Source organism: Enoplosus armatus, chromosome 1 (assembly GCF_043641665.1).
Source record: "Enoplosus armatus isolate fEnoArm2 chromosome 1, fEnoArm2.hap1, whole genome shotgun sequence".
In the NCBI taxonomy this organism is placed as follows: Eukaryota; Metazoa; Chordata; class Actinopteri; order Centrarchiformes; family Enoplosidae; genus Enoplosus; species Enoplosus armatus.
The window spans coordinates 15,660,180-15,675,793 of NC_092180.1; the positions used below are offsets into that span (position 1 = coordinate 15,660,180).

Genomic DNA, 15,614 nt, shown 5'->3' on the forward strand with positions numbered 1-15,614 from the left:
TGCTTGATGTGTAAGTAGTCAACTGTTTGCTAACATGTTGGCCGTAACAATTTTAGGTGATATTTTGTCGGTGTTCTGTTTATAGTTTGGTGCGTTGAATTCACAGTTAAAAAAAAAGTCCTTATTTATCAAATATTGGCCCTTTATGCAGCCCCTCCGTACACTCTCTGTCTGACTCTAGCCGTTTTAGACATACTGAACAACCTCCAAAAACTTGAAGAGTAGTTCTAAGCAGAGTAGTCGAATAACTTAGACAGACTGAGCGTGTCCCTGTACTTCATCATGGACATGGAAATCTCACTTTCTACAACATGGGCCCTGTAAAAGTATTAAAAAAATGCTACAGGAAGTAGTATTCAAGTTGGCTAAATATTGTTTACGTTTTTTCTGTTGCAGGTCCACAATGTCTGAGCTTTTTATGGAATGTGTAGAGGAAGAGCTGGAGCCGTGGCAGAAGCAAGCTCCTGAAGTTCACTTGATAGACGATGATGACGATGAACCCATATTTGTTGGAGTGCTCTGTATGTCATAGCACATTTTTGAATATGTTAATGTTAACCTTTTAAACAACTAATTTTGTTGAAGTTTAAGCTTTACTAGCACAAATCATTGCATAATCATAGTATGACAGGTATAGCTCAGAATTGCCCACTGCTGTTTAATACTATTACATGATTTAATATTAGCTCAGTATTGGTAGTTTACAATCAGATTGATATTTATTATAGTTGTTTTTAAAATAAATACTTCCAGCATGTTGCACATAATTTCTGCTAAGTGTTTTTTAAGTTTACTTATGTAAAGACAAAATATCCTGTTGAAGTGCTTATTTTTGCCCTTTTTGTATGTTCTTACAGCTAATAACCAAAAGGATGGTAAACCTAACCCGCCACCTCCTCAGAGGAACAGTCCAGAGAACCAAGAAGTAAAGCGCCCTGCTCCTCAGCCTGTCATCGGCTCCTCACCAATAATGCTGCCGATGAGTATAGCTGGAAATGCAGTGAATACTGCAGCACCCAATCTGACAACAGTGACTCCGCAGCCTGTTATCGTCAATAACCAGGTATTGTTGGCATTACAATTATTTTTGCAATAATGTGCAATAAGAACAAATACCTGTTATGTGTTGATTTGTTTCTTTTTTTCAGGGCTTTATCGTCACTTCTCCACAATTAGCAAACAACAGTGAGTTTATTGCCTCACTCGGTACCCAGTACCCCCCTGGGACTTCCTTTACAATCGTACCAGGTAAACCTGAGTATAATATGCCTCTGAGGAGTAAATCTTCTTTCTCCTCTCATCAGTGATTTTGTCATGTAATAGAAAAGCTTCATCAAAGGCTTTTGTAGGTTTAATTTGGGAAAGCCAAATTTGTCTGAAGAGGTTTTTTTTTTCTGTCTTTCAGCTGGTCAGCAGCATCTTTTTCAGCAGGTCACTCCAGCCACAGTAATACCTGGTGCTGTCCACAGACCTCAGGTGCAACAAATAAGCAACAACATTGTGACGCTGTCTAACGTCCAGAGCCCTGCTGTGTATTCAGCGCAGTCTAATCAGCTGCAACCCAACCGGTCCAACTCTCTATCTCTTCAGACCTTTTCTGTGCCTGTGAAGGCCAATAGCAATAACAGAGGTAATTTTCTAAATGTAATGTTTTAACCTTACTTTACCAAACTTGCAGATCGATCACCAGGCTGTGACTAAAATGTAAACGTATTACAGATCAAATCTTACTCAAACGAGGATTGCAACCACAGCAAATAGACAGCGTAGCAAAAAGAGCCAGGCTTGATTTAGGTAAGTTTCTATTACTAAAGTAATTTTATTGATACCGCTTTGTAATCTCATTACTGTAACTAACCCTAAACCTAATCCTAGTTCCTCTTGTGTGTTAATAGCTTGTTAATTGTAACATCTAACTGGTTTTCTGCAGGGCCGATAAAAGTAATAGTCCCAGTGGAAAATGGGATCTTAAAGAAAAAGTGCCCAAAGTGTCAAGAAGAATTCCTTACACAGGAGGCCCTGAGATGTCACATGGTGGTGAGTAAAAACCTTGTGGAGTCTTATCAATGAGTGGAAATTAAGTTTGAAAACCAACATATCAATTCTAAAAATGCTCTTCATGTGTTTGCACCCCCCCCAACACAAACAGAACTTATACCTTATATTAACGTACACCGCCCCTGTCCCCCCTGTGACACTTTACTTTATTTTGGTCACTGCACTGTTTGCTATTTATCTTATCTTATTCTTTTACCTTTATATTTTTACATGCTTGTTGTCTGTCAGATTATAAAAAAAATTTAGCACCATCAGACCACGGCAAATTCCTTGTAATGTATGTTACTTGGCAATAAACAGTTTATGATTCTGATTCAGATTTCAATATGAAGTTGGCTTATTCATGTAAAAGCACACTTTATTTCAGAGCTGCTGTGCAAACATGGAAAGTACTGCTCCGTCAGCCCTGGACATGAGTGCAAACAAGCGCATCATGCTGGTCTCAGATTTCTACTACGGCCGGTTTGAGGGAGATGGCAACAAGAAGGAGGCGCAGAAGACCAACACCACTTTCAAGTGCCAGAGCTGTTTAAAAGTTCTCAAGAACAACATCAGGTATGCTAATGTATTTTCTTGCCCTCAGCAAAACAACAGGCTAATAATCAGTTTCTTTCCATATGTTATGATTTTTCCATGCTAAATGTACTGTCAGCAGAAAGACGTAGTACAGCTCTATTAGTCGTGTTCCAAGCCCCGCCTCCCCCTCACCTGTCTTCTGACTGATTGCCAAACTTCCTTGAGGCCAAGCTGCAATCCCACTGGCATCCCAGTACCTGTCTGATGATTCAAGCCCCCCCCCCCCCCAAAAAAGCTACCGTCTTCAACTTTATGGCTTCTTGGGTTTCTACCACAACAAGAGGCTTTGGCTGACTGGTGACCCTCAGATATATTTTCATGCAGGGCTAAAGTCGGCACCTCGGAGTCTGAATCTGTGGTACTCTGCAGTGGATTGCCCCCATTATTTTAGTGAGTGACTCAAATGAAGGAGTTCAAGTATCTCTGGGTCTTGGTCCCGAGTGAGATGGAGTGTGAGATCGACGGGGATCATTGCGCTGTTGTGGTGATACGGGCAGTGTGTTGGAGTGTCACGTCATGAAGAGGGAGCTGAGTTAAGGTGAAGCTTAATGTTTGTGACGGTCGAACGTTTGGGTAGTGACAGAAATGGTAAGATTGCAGGAAATTAGATTCTGGACAGGGTTTCAGGGCTCCCCGTTATGGGCAGTGTGAGGAGTTTGCACTTCCAGACTCCAGTTCGAGGCCTCACACTGACTTATTATCAATTAACCAACACTTACTCACATATGTCACGTCATCAAGTTCACCATCCTGGGAACACTGAGATAAAAGGGCTGAAGGCAGCGTGTAGATGTACACGTAAGATTGTTCATAGTCACATAAGAGTTCTACACGTAGTGGCTTTAATAGGGAAAGTGAACGTAATTCACCATGGATTAAGTTGCATTCAGACTGTTATCAGTTTGATAACTGTTTTTTTGGACTGGTGGTATTTGAAATATGGCACTCAATGCTCTCAAAATGCAGACTAGGACTTGAAGGACTTGCTGAAAAGATATCTGTCCAGTGCCACTAAAGAAAGCATGGACGTCTTCCTTGGCCCTCACTGCAGTTTTCTTCTCAGATGGATGACAGTAGTGGACTGTTTTCCCTCATGGGCCTAAACATGAAAAATGACTGCTACTTTAGATGGCGTAAGGACTGCTCCTTTGATTAAATAACTTTGCTTGGGAACGTTGCAAAAAAAGCTTCTGTAAGCTGCTTTTAATGGGGAAACACATTTGTACTGCAACCGCACTCTCACAGTCGAGGTCATAGGTCATCCACATAAAAATGTCTATTAGGGGAGCTGAGGCAGCAGAATGTGCAGGTTGAAAAATGGGCCGCGGCTCGTCAGGGCAGCAGTGGCAGGTAGCTGTGGAGGTGCTAGGTGCAGCCGCGGAGCACTACATCATTAGGCAAAAACAAAAATCTTTGTGTAATTGCTGATATTATAACGGCCATTATACATGCTTAGAAAGTGAGGTGCAAGGAGAGTATTTCATTTATCTTTAAGGCCTTTGGGACCATAACCACTGCATGTACGCAGGCCGTGAATATTAAATTCTTTCCCCACTGCTTGACATTGGTTTTGCTTTAATGTGTTTATTTTCTCTTTTAAAAATGGAAATATTTCTCAAATCACAGTGGATCTCCTGCATATGTAGATTATGAGCCTATTTTTGTTTTGTTGTGTGTGATTTTTTTTGTCTAAATTCAGTTAACCTTGATACAAACTGTTTTGATTAATGGATAGAAGGGGTTTGTATGGCTGGCTTAAAACCCTTAAAATATATAAATATGGGATACCTAACAAGTGTAAGGGTGAACAGCCTCATTCTCTTTTGAATTACTTTCATTTCGTTTTTGGACTCAGTGGAATATTCTTGAATATTCTTCAAGGTCTTAATGGATGATGGAGGTGAAAATTGACTTTACACTGTGCTCCATTAACTTTCAACAATTCGGTTTGATGAATGAAGTGATATTAGAGCTGCAACTAACGTTTTTTTCTTTTTCGATTAGTCTGTCTATAATTTTCATATTCGCTTTATGTAGATTGATTTGAGCGTATTTATCGACTCTATTTAATCCTGTTGTTAATGAAACCACTGTGGAATTTGTTTAATGTCTTATGTATAGGAATGTTTTTTGGGAAGAGCAGTTTTTGGACTGGGTGGCTCCAACATTACAGTCACCACCATTAGAAATAGACAGTGAGTTGCTTATGGGTCCAGGTTGTAGGTCTTTTCTGCTTTGGCCATAGATACTCATTTGTACATATTTTATTTTTTCATGATTTATTCTTATGCGGGATGGAGTTGTTAATTAATTTTACAATCTTTTGTGCTTCACTAAAGGGACAAGCGGGCTGATCATTCATCTGTTCCCTCTTATTAAAGGGTTAAGTGACATTTCTGTGCTCTGTGTGTCTGCTCTCTCTTGCAGGTTCATGAACCATTTGAAGCACCACCTGGAGCTGGAAAAGCAGAACAGTGAGAGCTGGGAAAGCCACACAACTTGCCAGCATTGCTACCGACAGTACATGACTCCATTCCAGCTGCAGTGCCACATCGAGAGCGCTCACAGCCCGATCGAATCCTCAAGTAAGTGACACAATTGTCAGTTCAATTTGCCATGACAATTGGGTCAAACACTGAGTGGCCATTTGTAATTTTATTTTTCCTTTCCTTTTTTCAGCCAATTGCAAGATATGTGAGCTGGCGTTTGAGTCAGAGCAAGTTCTCCTTGAACACATGAAGGACAACCACAAGCCCGGGGAAATGCCCTATGTGTGCCAGGTCTGTCACTTCATACTGAGGTATGATTTTGGTGAATGTTTCAAGGAAAACATTCACTGATACTGAAATTCTGTTTTACTGATTCCACAGGTGTGCAATTACAGGTCCTCTTTCTTCTCAGACGTGGAGACACATTTCCGAAGTGTCCATGAAAACACAAAAGACCTGCTCTGTCCCTTCTGTCTCAAAGTTCTCAGAAGTAGTCATATATACATGCAACACTACATGAAACATCAGGTACGATGCTGTCTATTATCTCATCTAAAAGCCTTTTTTAACAGTTAACTGATTCTATAAATTCTCAACATCCTAAAAAGTATATTTGCAAGAGTTTGAGCTCACTTTTGGTTTGAACCAGTAGCTCCAACTCCAAGGTTGGATTGATTTGGTTGTCTGCCGAGCACCTTGCTGTAATACATAAAAGGCTGACAATAAAACCTGCTTCTCTTCACCTGCCCTGAAGGAGCAACAAACATGGTAGAGTTGGAACCAAACTAAATTAATTGCCGTTCTATTAATAGCAATGAAAGTAGTTTCTTTCTTTCGTACTCGTTATATTCTTTCAGCAAATCCAAATGAAACATCTCAGCGATTAGCTTCCAGTCGCACTACTTATTAATCACGTTTTTTTGTTTCTGCACTGTGGTGTTTTTTTTTCTATTTCAGAAAAAAGGGATCCATCGCTGTGGAAAATGCAGACTGAATTTCCTGACCTATAAGGAGAAAGTAGAGCACAGAACTCACGTCCACAAGACTTTCAGAAAACCTAAAGCCCTGGAAGGCCTTCCTCCGGGAACAAAGGTCTGACCCTGTCATACCAAGATCAGTACAGCATTTATTTTAGACCTTTTATGTTTTATGTGTGTCTTAAATTAAAAGAAATGTAATTCAGCATCAATGCTGTGTTCCCTTTCCAGGTGACCATTCGAGCCTCCCTCACAGGAAAGACGCCCACATTGCCGATCTCCCCTGATCGTTCTGGCTTTATTGTCAGTCCAGAAACTCTAAGTTTCAATCAGCAAACCAAACCTCCAGTCAGTGTATCCAAGTCTAAATCAAACGTCTCCGGAGCGGGAAAAGCCAAGACGACTCAGAGCAAGAAGCAAGATGGCCGCACTACCAAGCACAATGTAGCGCTCAAGAATCTCAGGTTGTTAACTGAGCTTTTTCACACAGCAGTCAGAGACACTGCAGCAATAACTGACATTTTCATGAAACAACAGAATTATTTGCTTTTCCAGAATTTGTGCCGCTTTTGAAGAAGCAGTCAACACAGACTAAATTGATCTTGATAGGAAAACATTTAATGCCAGTTGATCTGATGTTATGACTTAAATGTTCAGACTTTTTCAAAATGGTGTAGTAATGTGGAGAACCTGTATTTTAATGAATGGAATTAGCTTCTGAACATGCATTGGGCTCAAAAATCCCCCCCCCCCCCCAGAGAGCCCCACCTCCTGGCTATTCATGACAGGATGGGAGCAAATTAATAGAAGTTATTAAAGCCTAGCAACACACAAAGTAGCTAATTGTGTTTTCAATTAATTTTCCAGACACTCCTCATTAGGCCTGCTAAAAATAATATGGTGTAAAGCAGATAGAGTGGGGTTTCCGTCTTTAAAAAACTAATGAGTGTGATATTTGGCTAATTGGGCTCAGTAATCAAAAATACTGTGCTGGCTTTAGTCACATGATGTGGGCTTTTAAGCAGAAGAGACATATGATAATGTAGTGGTGTGATAGAAGAGTTCAGACTAGTAATAAAATGAGGAACCTGCCTCTTAGCAGACTACTAACAAAGCTAATTGGTTTTGGGTTTGTGCATCTGCTACAATCAACCAACTCAGTTTGTTACAGTTAAAATAAACAACATCATGCAGTATCTTGAAACTAAATATCAGTCTCTGAACTGTATGATTGAACTTTGTGTTTTGTGCTCTTTTTTTTCCCCTCCTATTTTTAGATCCAAGGCAGGATGTTACACGTGCATCGAGTGCAACTCACAAGTTGACAACTTCTTTTCTCATTTCCCAATGGTTTCAAATTGTGGTGCATGCAAATATCGGACAAGTTGCAAAGTTTCCATTGGGAATCACATGATAAGGTGAGTAAAAGTGAGAAATTGAATTAGTATTTGTGGCACTTTGTTTTAGGCCCAGTGTATTTATCTGACAAATCTCTTGTTGGCCTTTGTTAGATTTCATAGTACGATAACCAAAAACAGATTTTGGAAAATGGATCATAAGAAAACTTCATCTGCATTAAAGTAAGTACGCTTCATAAATTATATTTTGCACAACATTAGATACAAGTTTGTGTTTGAAATTGAACATGATGGAAGATTTTTTTGTTTTCCCCAGATTAACGCTGGTCTGTCTCAACTGTGACCTCCTCGTGGACGCGTCAGGCGGTGACCTGATGACCAAACACTTAACTGACCGACCAAATCACATATGCAAAGTCATTCAGGAGAAAGGTATGTTGTTCTTCTGCTAGTACCAACTGAGTGATGGCTCATACGTACTGTTACAAGTTTCTTGAAAAGGTTGTCTCTTGTTTTTAACCCAGCAGATATGAAAGCCAAAGATCGAGTGTGAGTAGAAACTACTACCCACATTACATCTTGTCATCCGTCCATCTTAAATCAACAAAAGACAATGAAGAAGACTAAAGGACATTTATTAAATGTTTAAGTGCAACTGAGATTAAATTGCATGGGGTTTTTTCTGCTGCATTTTTGGTTTCATGTTGCACCCCCTATCCTCGCATTAACACATCTAGTTCCTTATCTACGTAGATGGAGAACTTGTTTTTAAACAGCCAATCAAATAGTTTCATTTTAAACCATATTTGCATAAAGCAGCAGCGTCAGCGTTGTAGACAGTCACATTCACTGACAGCTACACAACAAAAGAGCTAGACTTTGAATAACAACCCATTAGCTTTCATGCTAAAGGCTCCTTCTTGTCTTTGTTTAATATTGTTTGGTAGCAGTGTGTTGATAAGAGCATATTGCTAAAGACTGCTTGTAGATCTAAAGGATGGTTTTACATTGATGTCCTCTTCCTTTCGTGCAGGCACCTCGTCTTGGGACAGCCAGCAAAAGTCTTGTACCTCTTGACGTCAGCAGCTGCTCAAAGACCAAAGGAAATGGACTTGAAACTAGTTGAAAGCGTCACATCTGGAAGTGTTACTCTCGCCATGGTCAACCAACCAGAATCAGAGCCGATGGTACGGACAGGTGATCAGGAAAAGGTGTCAGCAGAAACAAGTGTTGTTAAAGGTTCCTCTGAAGGACAATTAAAGCAGTCTTTGCTGCCCGCTTTATCGTCTTCCTGCACATCAGAAGGGGTTTTAGATCTCTCTGATGAGTCAGTGAGTAACTCTGAGAGCCTCGGGGTCAGAGAGCAGCTCCCTGTCTCAGAGACTATCCCTGAGCATGAGACCGGGGAACAACAAACTACATCAGAATGAACCTGTACATCAACTAAACAAGGCACATGACACATGAGAAGTTATTAATTAAAAAATAATTGCATCATCAGCCATACCTCGGCATTGTTTCTTTTACAAATATCCAACAAATGATAATGTTGCTCTGGCTACTAGTATTTGCTCCTAATTCCCTCAACATTCATGTGTTTGGCCACTTTCAACAAAAAGTATTTTATCTCAGATTTTTTTTACTCAAAACTTCCGTTGCCTAAATAGATGTAAAGTATCTTTGTATTTATAAATAGAAATACATCCACTACAGTCTTCTCATTGCCCTGTAAACTATATAGTTAAAGAATTCACAGTCATACTTTTAAATATCAGAAATCATGAATTCATGCACCTTGACAGATTCCTGACCACTTGGTGTCAGTTGTTGGTTTGACTTACATGATTGTAGCTCATTTTGTATTTCTTAAAAGAAGACAGTATTTGGCTCTGGCTCTGATCATGATCCCTGGTGTCAGATGGTTTTGATTTGCTTTACTGAGAAAGATGAACACATTTGTCAATAACTTGACTATAAAACTCCACTCACAGAATGTACATGCTCACATTGATGATTTATTGACTCAATTTAAATTCTCCATGTTGTCCCCTGAAAAGTACACATACTAAAATAATGTAATTTTGCCTTTGATTCATTTTTTTTTAAAAGCAGTTTGAGTCCCATTTCCACCAGAGAGTGTTTTGCACTGGTATCTGGATTTGAATTAAGATGTTTGTTTGGATTTTTAAGTCACTAACATTAATTTTTATCTTGTTTGAATCTGTGGTTTGCTGTCATTGTATAACATGTAAATTATTTTTTTGAGAATTAATTTTATGCTTCCCCCATTATATTGAATTTGCGGTTGCTGTACCAAAAACATCTATTATCACTGAAAGATATACATTGTTTACAGAATTTTCCTGGTTTTGAACCTCCCAGAGTAACATTTGTCTCAGCACTCTCATGCTTTAAACCATTTAAGAAATATAGTAGTACATGTATAGAAAATACTAGCGTGAAATTGTACTCCCTAAGAAAAAGAATGTCAGCTTTGTGAAACGTGAAAAATTAAGCAGTGGTAGGGGGCATAGGGTGGAAAGAGACTATTTGAGGAGTGAGTAAAATTATGTGTATACCACTGTGTTCAAGTAGATTTTATTGTCTTAACTGTGTTGAAAGTGGCAGCTTGTAAAAGAAATGTGTAAACGATAGCTTTGGTGAAGGAACTCTGCAAGACACTTCTGTCAACCAGTTTTTATGTCCTAGCTGCTGGTTGATTAAGTTGCCTTTTATTTTCCATTTAGGGTAAAAAAGGCTAAATCCCTGCAGCTTTGGGAATATTTATACATTATCATTAGCTTACTCTGCGTGACTTAATATCTCAAATTTCTTTGTTGATTTCACAGGTTTTTAAAAAGGGATTTCACTTATGTATATACAGTATCTGTAGAGCAAGTATGTAAATACATATAGGTCTATGTAAATGTAACCCCCTCCCACCACCCCTTCAAAATGTTTTGAATACATTCCTCTAAAAATATTGTGTTCCCCTGGACAGGACACATATTCCTCAGAGATCTATAAACTACTGGGTTTGGGTCCGTGTTTTCCTGTTATGTAAATAAATCTTTACTACAAGAGGTTTCAGTCTTTGGCTGTTTTTCTGAATGTTGTTCTCTGAAGCAGCCAAATTATTAGATCCTGTAGGTCAACAATGAACTCCAGAGAGCTCAGACGTTTTGGATTTTATGTTTAGTTATTCCTAAAACATGACTGACCTGTAATGTAAGACTTAATTTTACTTTGGGTGATAAACAATGTATTTTGGTTCTGGTAGTTGCCCCTCCTTTTTCTCCTATTCCGCACGCAGGGACCTAATGTGACATGTGAGGGAGATTTGATTATACCATTACTATAGGCCATACAAACATACTGTACAAGAGCAGACGAACATAAATTTAATTTCTATCATAAACATAAACATCAACATTTCCTCTCATATATGAGAAATCTGTCAGTGATGCAAAGGATATTTTCTTTCCCTTTATGAACAATCAAGAAACATCACAGTACATTACTGCGCAAATGAGTATCATTAAAGTGATGAAATATGAAATGAATGAGTAATGAAACAATATAAAGTTAATATTTGAGAATAATTGAAAATATAACAAGTAGAACATATAAAATAATTATACAATTTACAGACATTGTGTGAATTTTGTTTTGTGTGTGTGAAATTTACCCATTAAGAGATTTACAATAAAATATATATACATGGGTTTTAATTTATTGATTGATTGAGATGAGACTCGTTTTGATTTTCCCGGACCTGACGTCATTGTCAACACTCATTTGTATTGGCTGAGCGTAAGGAGACGCGGCGTTCCCAGGACAACGGAACGCCAAACAACCGAGGAAACCCAGCGACATCTCGGGTTAAATAGTTACAGCTAATTAACCGCTCAAGGCGACTATGCATCGAAACTCACATCAAGATAATTAACAAAGTGGTTAAAGAATTAGAGCGTTAGGAGGAGTTAAATCAAGAAGCCGGGAATCGCAGACATGGTAAATCCTCGTCGCCAAACCGAAGTTAGAGTTAACTTCACGTTAGCTTAACTGCTACAAACAGAGCAGCTAGGCTACCACACTGTTAACAAAACACTTGTGGCTGTTCACCTGTTTAGTCTAACATTATTCAGTGTTTTCTCATGTGTCTTTGTCGCTGGGACAGAGTCGTAACTGGACCTACCATCAGCAGCAGAGGTTAATGTCTCAGCGGCAGAGTCAGGAGCAGCACAGGCAGCAGGAGGCCAGGCGCGTGGACAAAGAGAGGCAGCTGCAGGCCGGTCTGCGGGACGAGGACAGCTTTGAGAGGAGGAGGTACCTGCGACAGGTACAGGAGGAAGTGAAGGAGAGGCAAATGGAGAGCGCTCTGCTGAAGGTATGCTTTTCTGTTGTGCAGTCATGTTGCTACTCTCAATTATGTTTTTGTTTTATGTCACCTCCAGCAGGCCCACCAGTAAATCGTCTGGACACATCTGTCACCATTATGCTTTTTTTTTTTTCTCAGGGGAACCATTAAGGTTCAAGGACTAGCTTAGTCATTATACTATACAGCAGTGATTCCCAAACTTCTTTTGCAGGGCCCCCCACAAATTTCAACAGTGTAAATGTGTCAATCGTTGGTTACTTTTTGTTTTATCGCTACTAAAACAGATAAAAACCACGGCCGGCTGGTGTCCCGAGATCCACAGTTTGAAAAGCATTGCACTACACTGTATCATCAAGTTATTAACTTTCCTAAACTCAGATGTAGATAATCATAATTAAATTTGACTTGCAGGCAGAGGAGGAGAGAATAAACAGAGAAAAGCAACTTGAACAAGAAGAGAGAATGGCTAAAGAGCTGGCCCGCATTAACTATGAGACTCTGAGAGAAGAGAAAATGAGGCAGTATATTAAAGATAACAGGTATGCACACTTATGTCATTACCTTGATTCACTGTATATTCTGGGTCAATGCATTTTTTGCTTTTGTGTCGTCTTTCTCTGCTTTGATCTCTCCATTACTCGTACATTGGAATACTTTTCAGCATGGAGCTTCGAGAGTTGGAGTCAAAGCTGAAGTCTGCATATCTGAATAAGGAAAGAGCTGCACAGATTGCTGAGCAGGAAGCTATGAGGTTTGAGACAATGGTGAGCACTGTCCTCGTTGATTTCCCTCATTTACCAACAAAACAAAACAACAAATCTGAACTGCTTGTCATAAAAGATGGATTCTATTCTTAAAAATGTCATACTTTAAATAACTCCAGATGCTTTTATTTGCATAATAGCCACCATGCAGAGATCCAGTTTTATTAAATATAGAAAATGCTGTGAGGAACTATTCAGTTTGTTGAGAAAAGGTTCCATTAGCTTTATGCACCCAATTACACTTTGGTCAATTTAGGAGTAAAAAAGGTTGTTAATACAGAATATTGCTGAGGTGAAGCCTACAGGCTGTATTCTGTGTCTTTTCCTCTGGCATTAGCGCGAGGAGACAGACTTTGCTCGCAAGATGAAGAGCGAACACGAGCGAACAGCCGGTGAGCAAGAGAAGCTGGAGCAGAAACGCCACGAGGAGCAGCTGCAGTACCAGAGAGAGCTGGAGCAGCAGCTCCTTGAGAGGGAGCGCAAGAGACAAGAGGCGTACGAGGAGTTCCTCAAAGAGAAGCTCATGGTTGATGAAGTTGTCAGGAAGATTTACGAGGAGGATCAGATGTGAGTCCTTCATTACTAATTGTTACACCTGAACATACAGTGCACACAAGTAATTTTTTCTTGCTAAACATAACGATCAAGGGATCTGTTTACTCCATGGATTTAAATTATGTCCATGGAGCTGCGGAATTGCCATTGCATGCAATAAAAATTTCTAGTGACTTACAAATTAAATCACTGAATCTATTCATGCAACTGATACTGTACATATTTTTGATTCACTGGTTCAGTACGAGTCTGCATTTCAAACAAAGTGTCTACCAGCTCCAGTTTCCTTCCAGAGACAACGTTCAGACTGTGATCGTAGGATGGATTTGTTGAAATATAATGTTGTTTTTCTTGAAGGGTGAGACAGCTGAAACTGGAGAAGGTCAGAGCCACTCAGCAGCACATTGAAGAGTTCAAAAGGCAGCAGGCCGAGTGGAGACACATGGAGCAAGAAAAGATGGAGGCTGAGAACAGACGCATCATGGAGTTTGCAAGCCATCAACAGCACATGGAGGAGGCCAGAATGGCTAAGATCAGAGAGAGAGAAGAAGCAAAAGAGCATCTTCATAAAATAGTTCGTTTTAAATGCCCATACTTTTATCTGTTCATCCAATGACGCACGCCTGTGTTTGGCACCAGACATCACTCCTCTCTGTTCTCCTCCAGCTGTCTGAGAAGATTGAAGAGGAGCGGCAGCAGCGTGAAGAGATGGAGCGAGTTCGTGAGGAACTTTGTTTAGAGGAACAAGAAGAGGCTAACAGGCAGAGAGATATTGTAAGTGTCGTTGCTTCACTTTTTGAACATCCAGGCTCAGCAATTTTGACCATAATAAAGATGACAGTTAAGATTACAGTACTGACGAACGAGCCAAAGAAATAATGTTTTATATATGGGATAGAAGGGCGGCAAGTAATGATTACAAGAAGTAATTAGTGATTCATTTGTCAATTTTGTAAGTAATCGTAAAGTAATGTCAGAGAACAGTGACCATTACAAGTATGAAGATAATGTCTTCAAATAGCTTTTTTTGTTAGACCAACTGTCCAAAACCCAAAGATAATGAATTAACAATGTTAGTCAGACTAGTCAAGTAATCGTTGCAGCACTATGGTGCTAATTGTAATCATACCAAGTCTAACCTTCATTATTCTCACAAACATTCTGTAGTGCATCATTTACTGAACCACAAAGCAATCTCAGCCTTAACATCCTGATGTGCACCTGAATTATCTTAATATTCTTTTAAACTTTCAGGAAGAGATGGAGAAGAAGATCAGAGAGAGGCTGATGATGCAGCGGACCTGCCAGGAGCAGATGGCTTTCAAAGAGATGCAGAGGCAGGCACAGAAAGAGGAAGAGGAGGCATTCAGGAAAATAATGATGGCTAAGTTTGCAGAGGACGATCGGATAGAGCAAATGAATGCCCAGAAACGACGCATGAAACAACTTGAGCACAAACGCGAGGTGGAGAAACTGATAGAGGACAGAAGACGGCGACATGAGGCTGACATGGTACAAAACCACGCTCTGTGTGTGCACAATTACATCAAGAATAAGGTGGTGCTGGTGTAGTTTTACTGTCAGAGGTTGTGCTGCTTGTACTATACTGTGGAAGGCAACAGGAAGCAGCAACCAAGTTTTATCTCAATGATGTTTAACACTTTCATAGTCTTAAAGACAAAGATGTAGTAGCTTTTGCGTGAATACTAAGAACTTTTACCACAGAAAGTAAAAGATTTATTCGAGGACCATAAGAGAAACACATTGTGCAGCTGTAGTGTATCATCTTTGATTGTGATGTCAGTTTTGAATGACCTACTTTCATAATAACGTTGATGTCTCTCTCTCCTCAAGGAACTGGAGGCTAAAGAAAGAGCGATTGAGCAGGAGAGGGAGGCGCTGCACAGACGGATAGTCGAAGAAGAGAGGCAGCGACTTCTTAAACATCACGCAACAAAACTCCTTGGATACCTTCCAAAGGTACAAGGCGGCGTATGAATCATAAACTATTTGAAACAGGCTCATATGTTCTGCAGATCAAACAAATGTATGACCATGAGTGTTTGCTTTTTCAGGGCTTGCTCCGTGAAGATGACCTGGAGCACTTTGATGAAGACTTCAGAAAAAACTTCAAAACTCGTCAGGCAGATATCTTCTCTGAGGACGGCTGGGAAGGCGACGAGTAATTTTTTTTCTCCCTGCAATTACTTACTATGCCTCTAGATGGCAGTTTAAGGTTACAGTGAGCTAAGTAACAATGTTTAGTGACCACAAAGTTCTTCACTCCTCTGTATTCACCATAACTCTTGTTTAACATTCAGTAACAACCACATGATTTAGAGACATGTTTTTATTTGGACTGTGCTGACAGGATCTTAATTTAAACTCTAAGCATTTTAATTGTCATACTAATGACGTTCTGAAAGACAATAAACTGACATCTTTGACTCCACAAC

The 15,614-nt window shown here is 39.7% G+C and overlaps 2 protein-coding genes across 2 annotated transcripts; both read left to right on the plus strand.

Annotated features, from left to right (window-relative positions):
• Positions 1-403: 403 nt before the first annotated feature.
• LOC139284250 (zinc finger protein 280C-like) lies at positions 404-8,922 on the plus strand. The gene is made up of 17 exons (XM_070904461.1): positions 404-521; positions 858-1,063; positions 1,149-1,248; positions 1,406-1,630; positions 1,720-1,794; positions 1,931-2,037; positions 2,426-2,613; positions 5,062-5,219; positions 5,314-5,414; positions 5,505-5,651; positions 6,081-6,215; positions 6,332-6,564; positions 7,378-7,518; positions 7,612-7,680; positions 7,775-7,890; positions 7,983-8,007; positions 8,492-8,922. Exons 1-17 carry the CDS (start codon positions 404-406, stop codon positions 8,886-8,888), a joined length of 2,541 nt encoding a protein of 846 aa, XP_070760562.1. The 3' UTR covers positions 8,889-8,922.
• Positions 8,923-11,469: 2,547 nt separating this feature from the next.
• On the plus strand, positions 11,470-15,344 carry mns1 (meiosis-specific nuclear structural 1). The gene is made up of 10 exons (XM_070906141.1): positions 11,470-11,496; positions 11,639-11,848; positions 12,251-12,378; positions 12,501-12,603; positions 12,941-13,170; positions 13,516-13,675; positions 13,825-13,932; positions 14,413-14,670; positions 15,013-15,138; positions 15,234-15,344. The coding sequence occupies exons 1-10, from the start codon at positions 11,470-11,472 to the stop codon at positions 15,342-15,344; spliced, it is 1,461 nt and encodes a 486-aa protein (XP_070762242.1).
• Positions 15,345-15,614: the final 270 nt, after the last annotated feature.

Bases quoted from the DNA above. Each gene is read 5' to 3' on its own strand.
- LOC139284250 (XM_070904461.1), top strand. From the start codon at position 404: ATGTCTGAGCTTTTTATGGAATGTGTAGAGGAAGAGCTGGAGCCGTGG. The intron at 2,038-2,425 runs GTGAGTAAAAAC...ACTTTATTTCAG, and splicing joins CCCTGAGATGTCACATGGTG to AGCTGCTGTGCAAACATGGA. The intron at 2,614-5,061 runs GTATGCTAATGT...TCTCTCTTGCAG, and splicing joins GTTCTCAAGAACAACATCAG to GTTCATGAACCATTTGAAGC.
- mns1 (XM_070906141.1), top strand. From the start codon at position 11,470: ATGGTAAATCCTCGTCGCCAAACCGAA. The intron at 12,604-12,940 runs GTGAGCACTGTC...CTCTGGCATTAG, and splicing joins CTATGAGGTTTGAGACAATG to CGCGAGGAGACAGACTTTGC. The intron at 13,933-14,412 runs GTAAGTGTCGTT...TTAAACTTTCAG, and splicing joins CTAACAGGCAGAGAGATATT to GAAGAGATGGAGAAGAAGAT.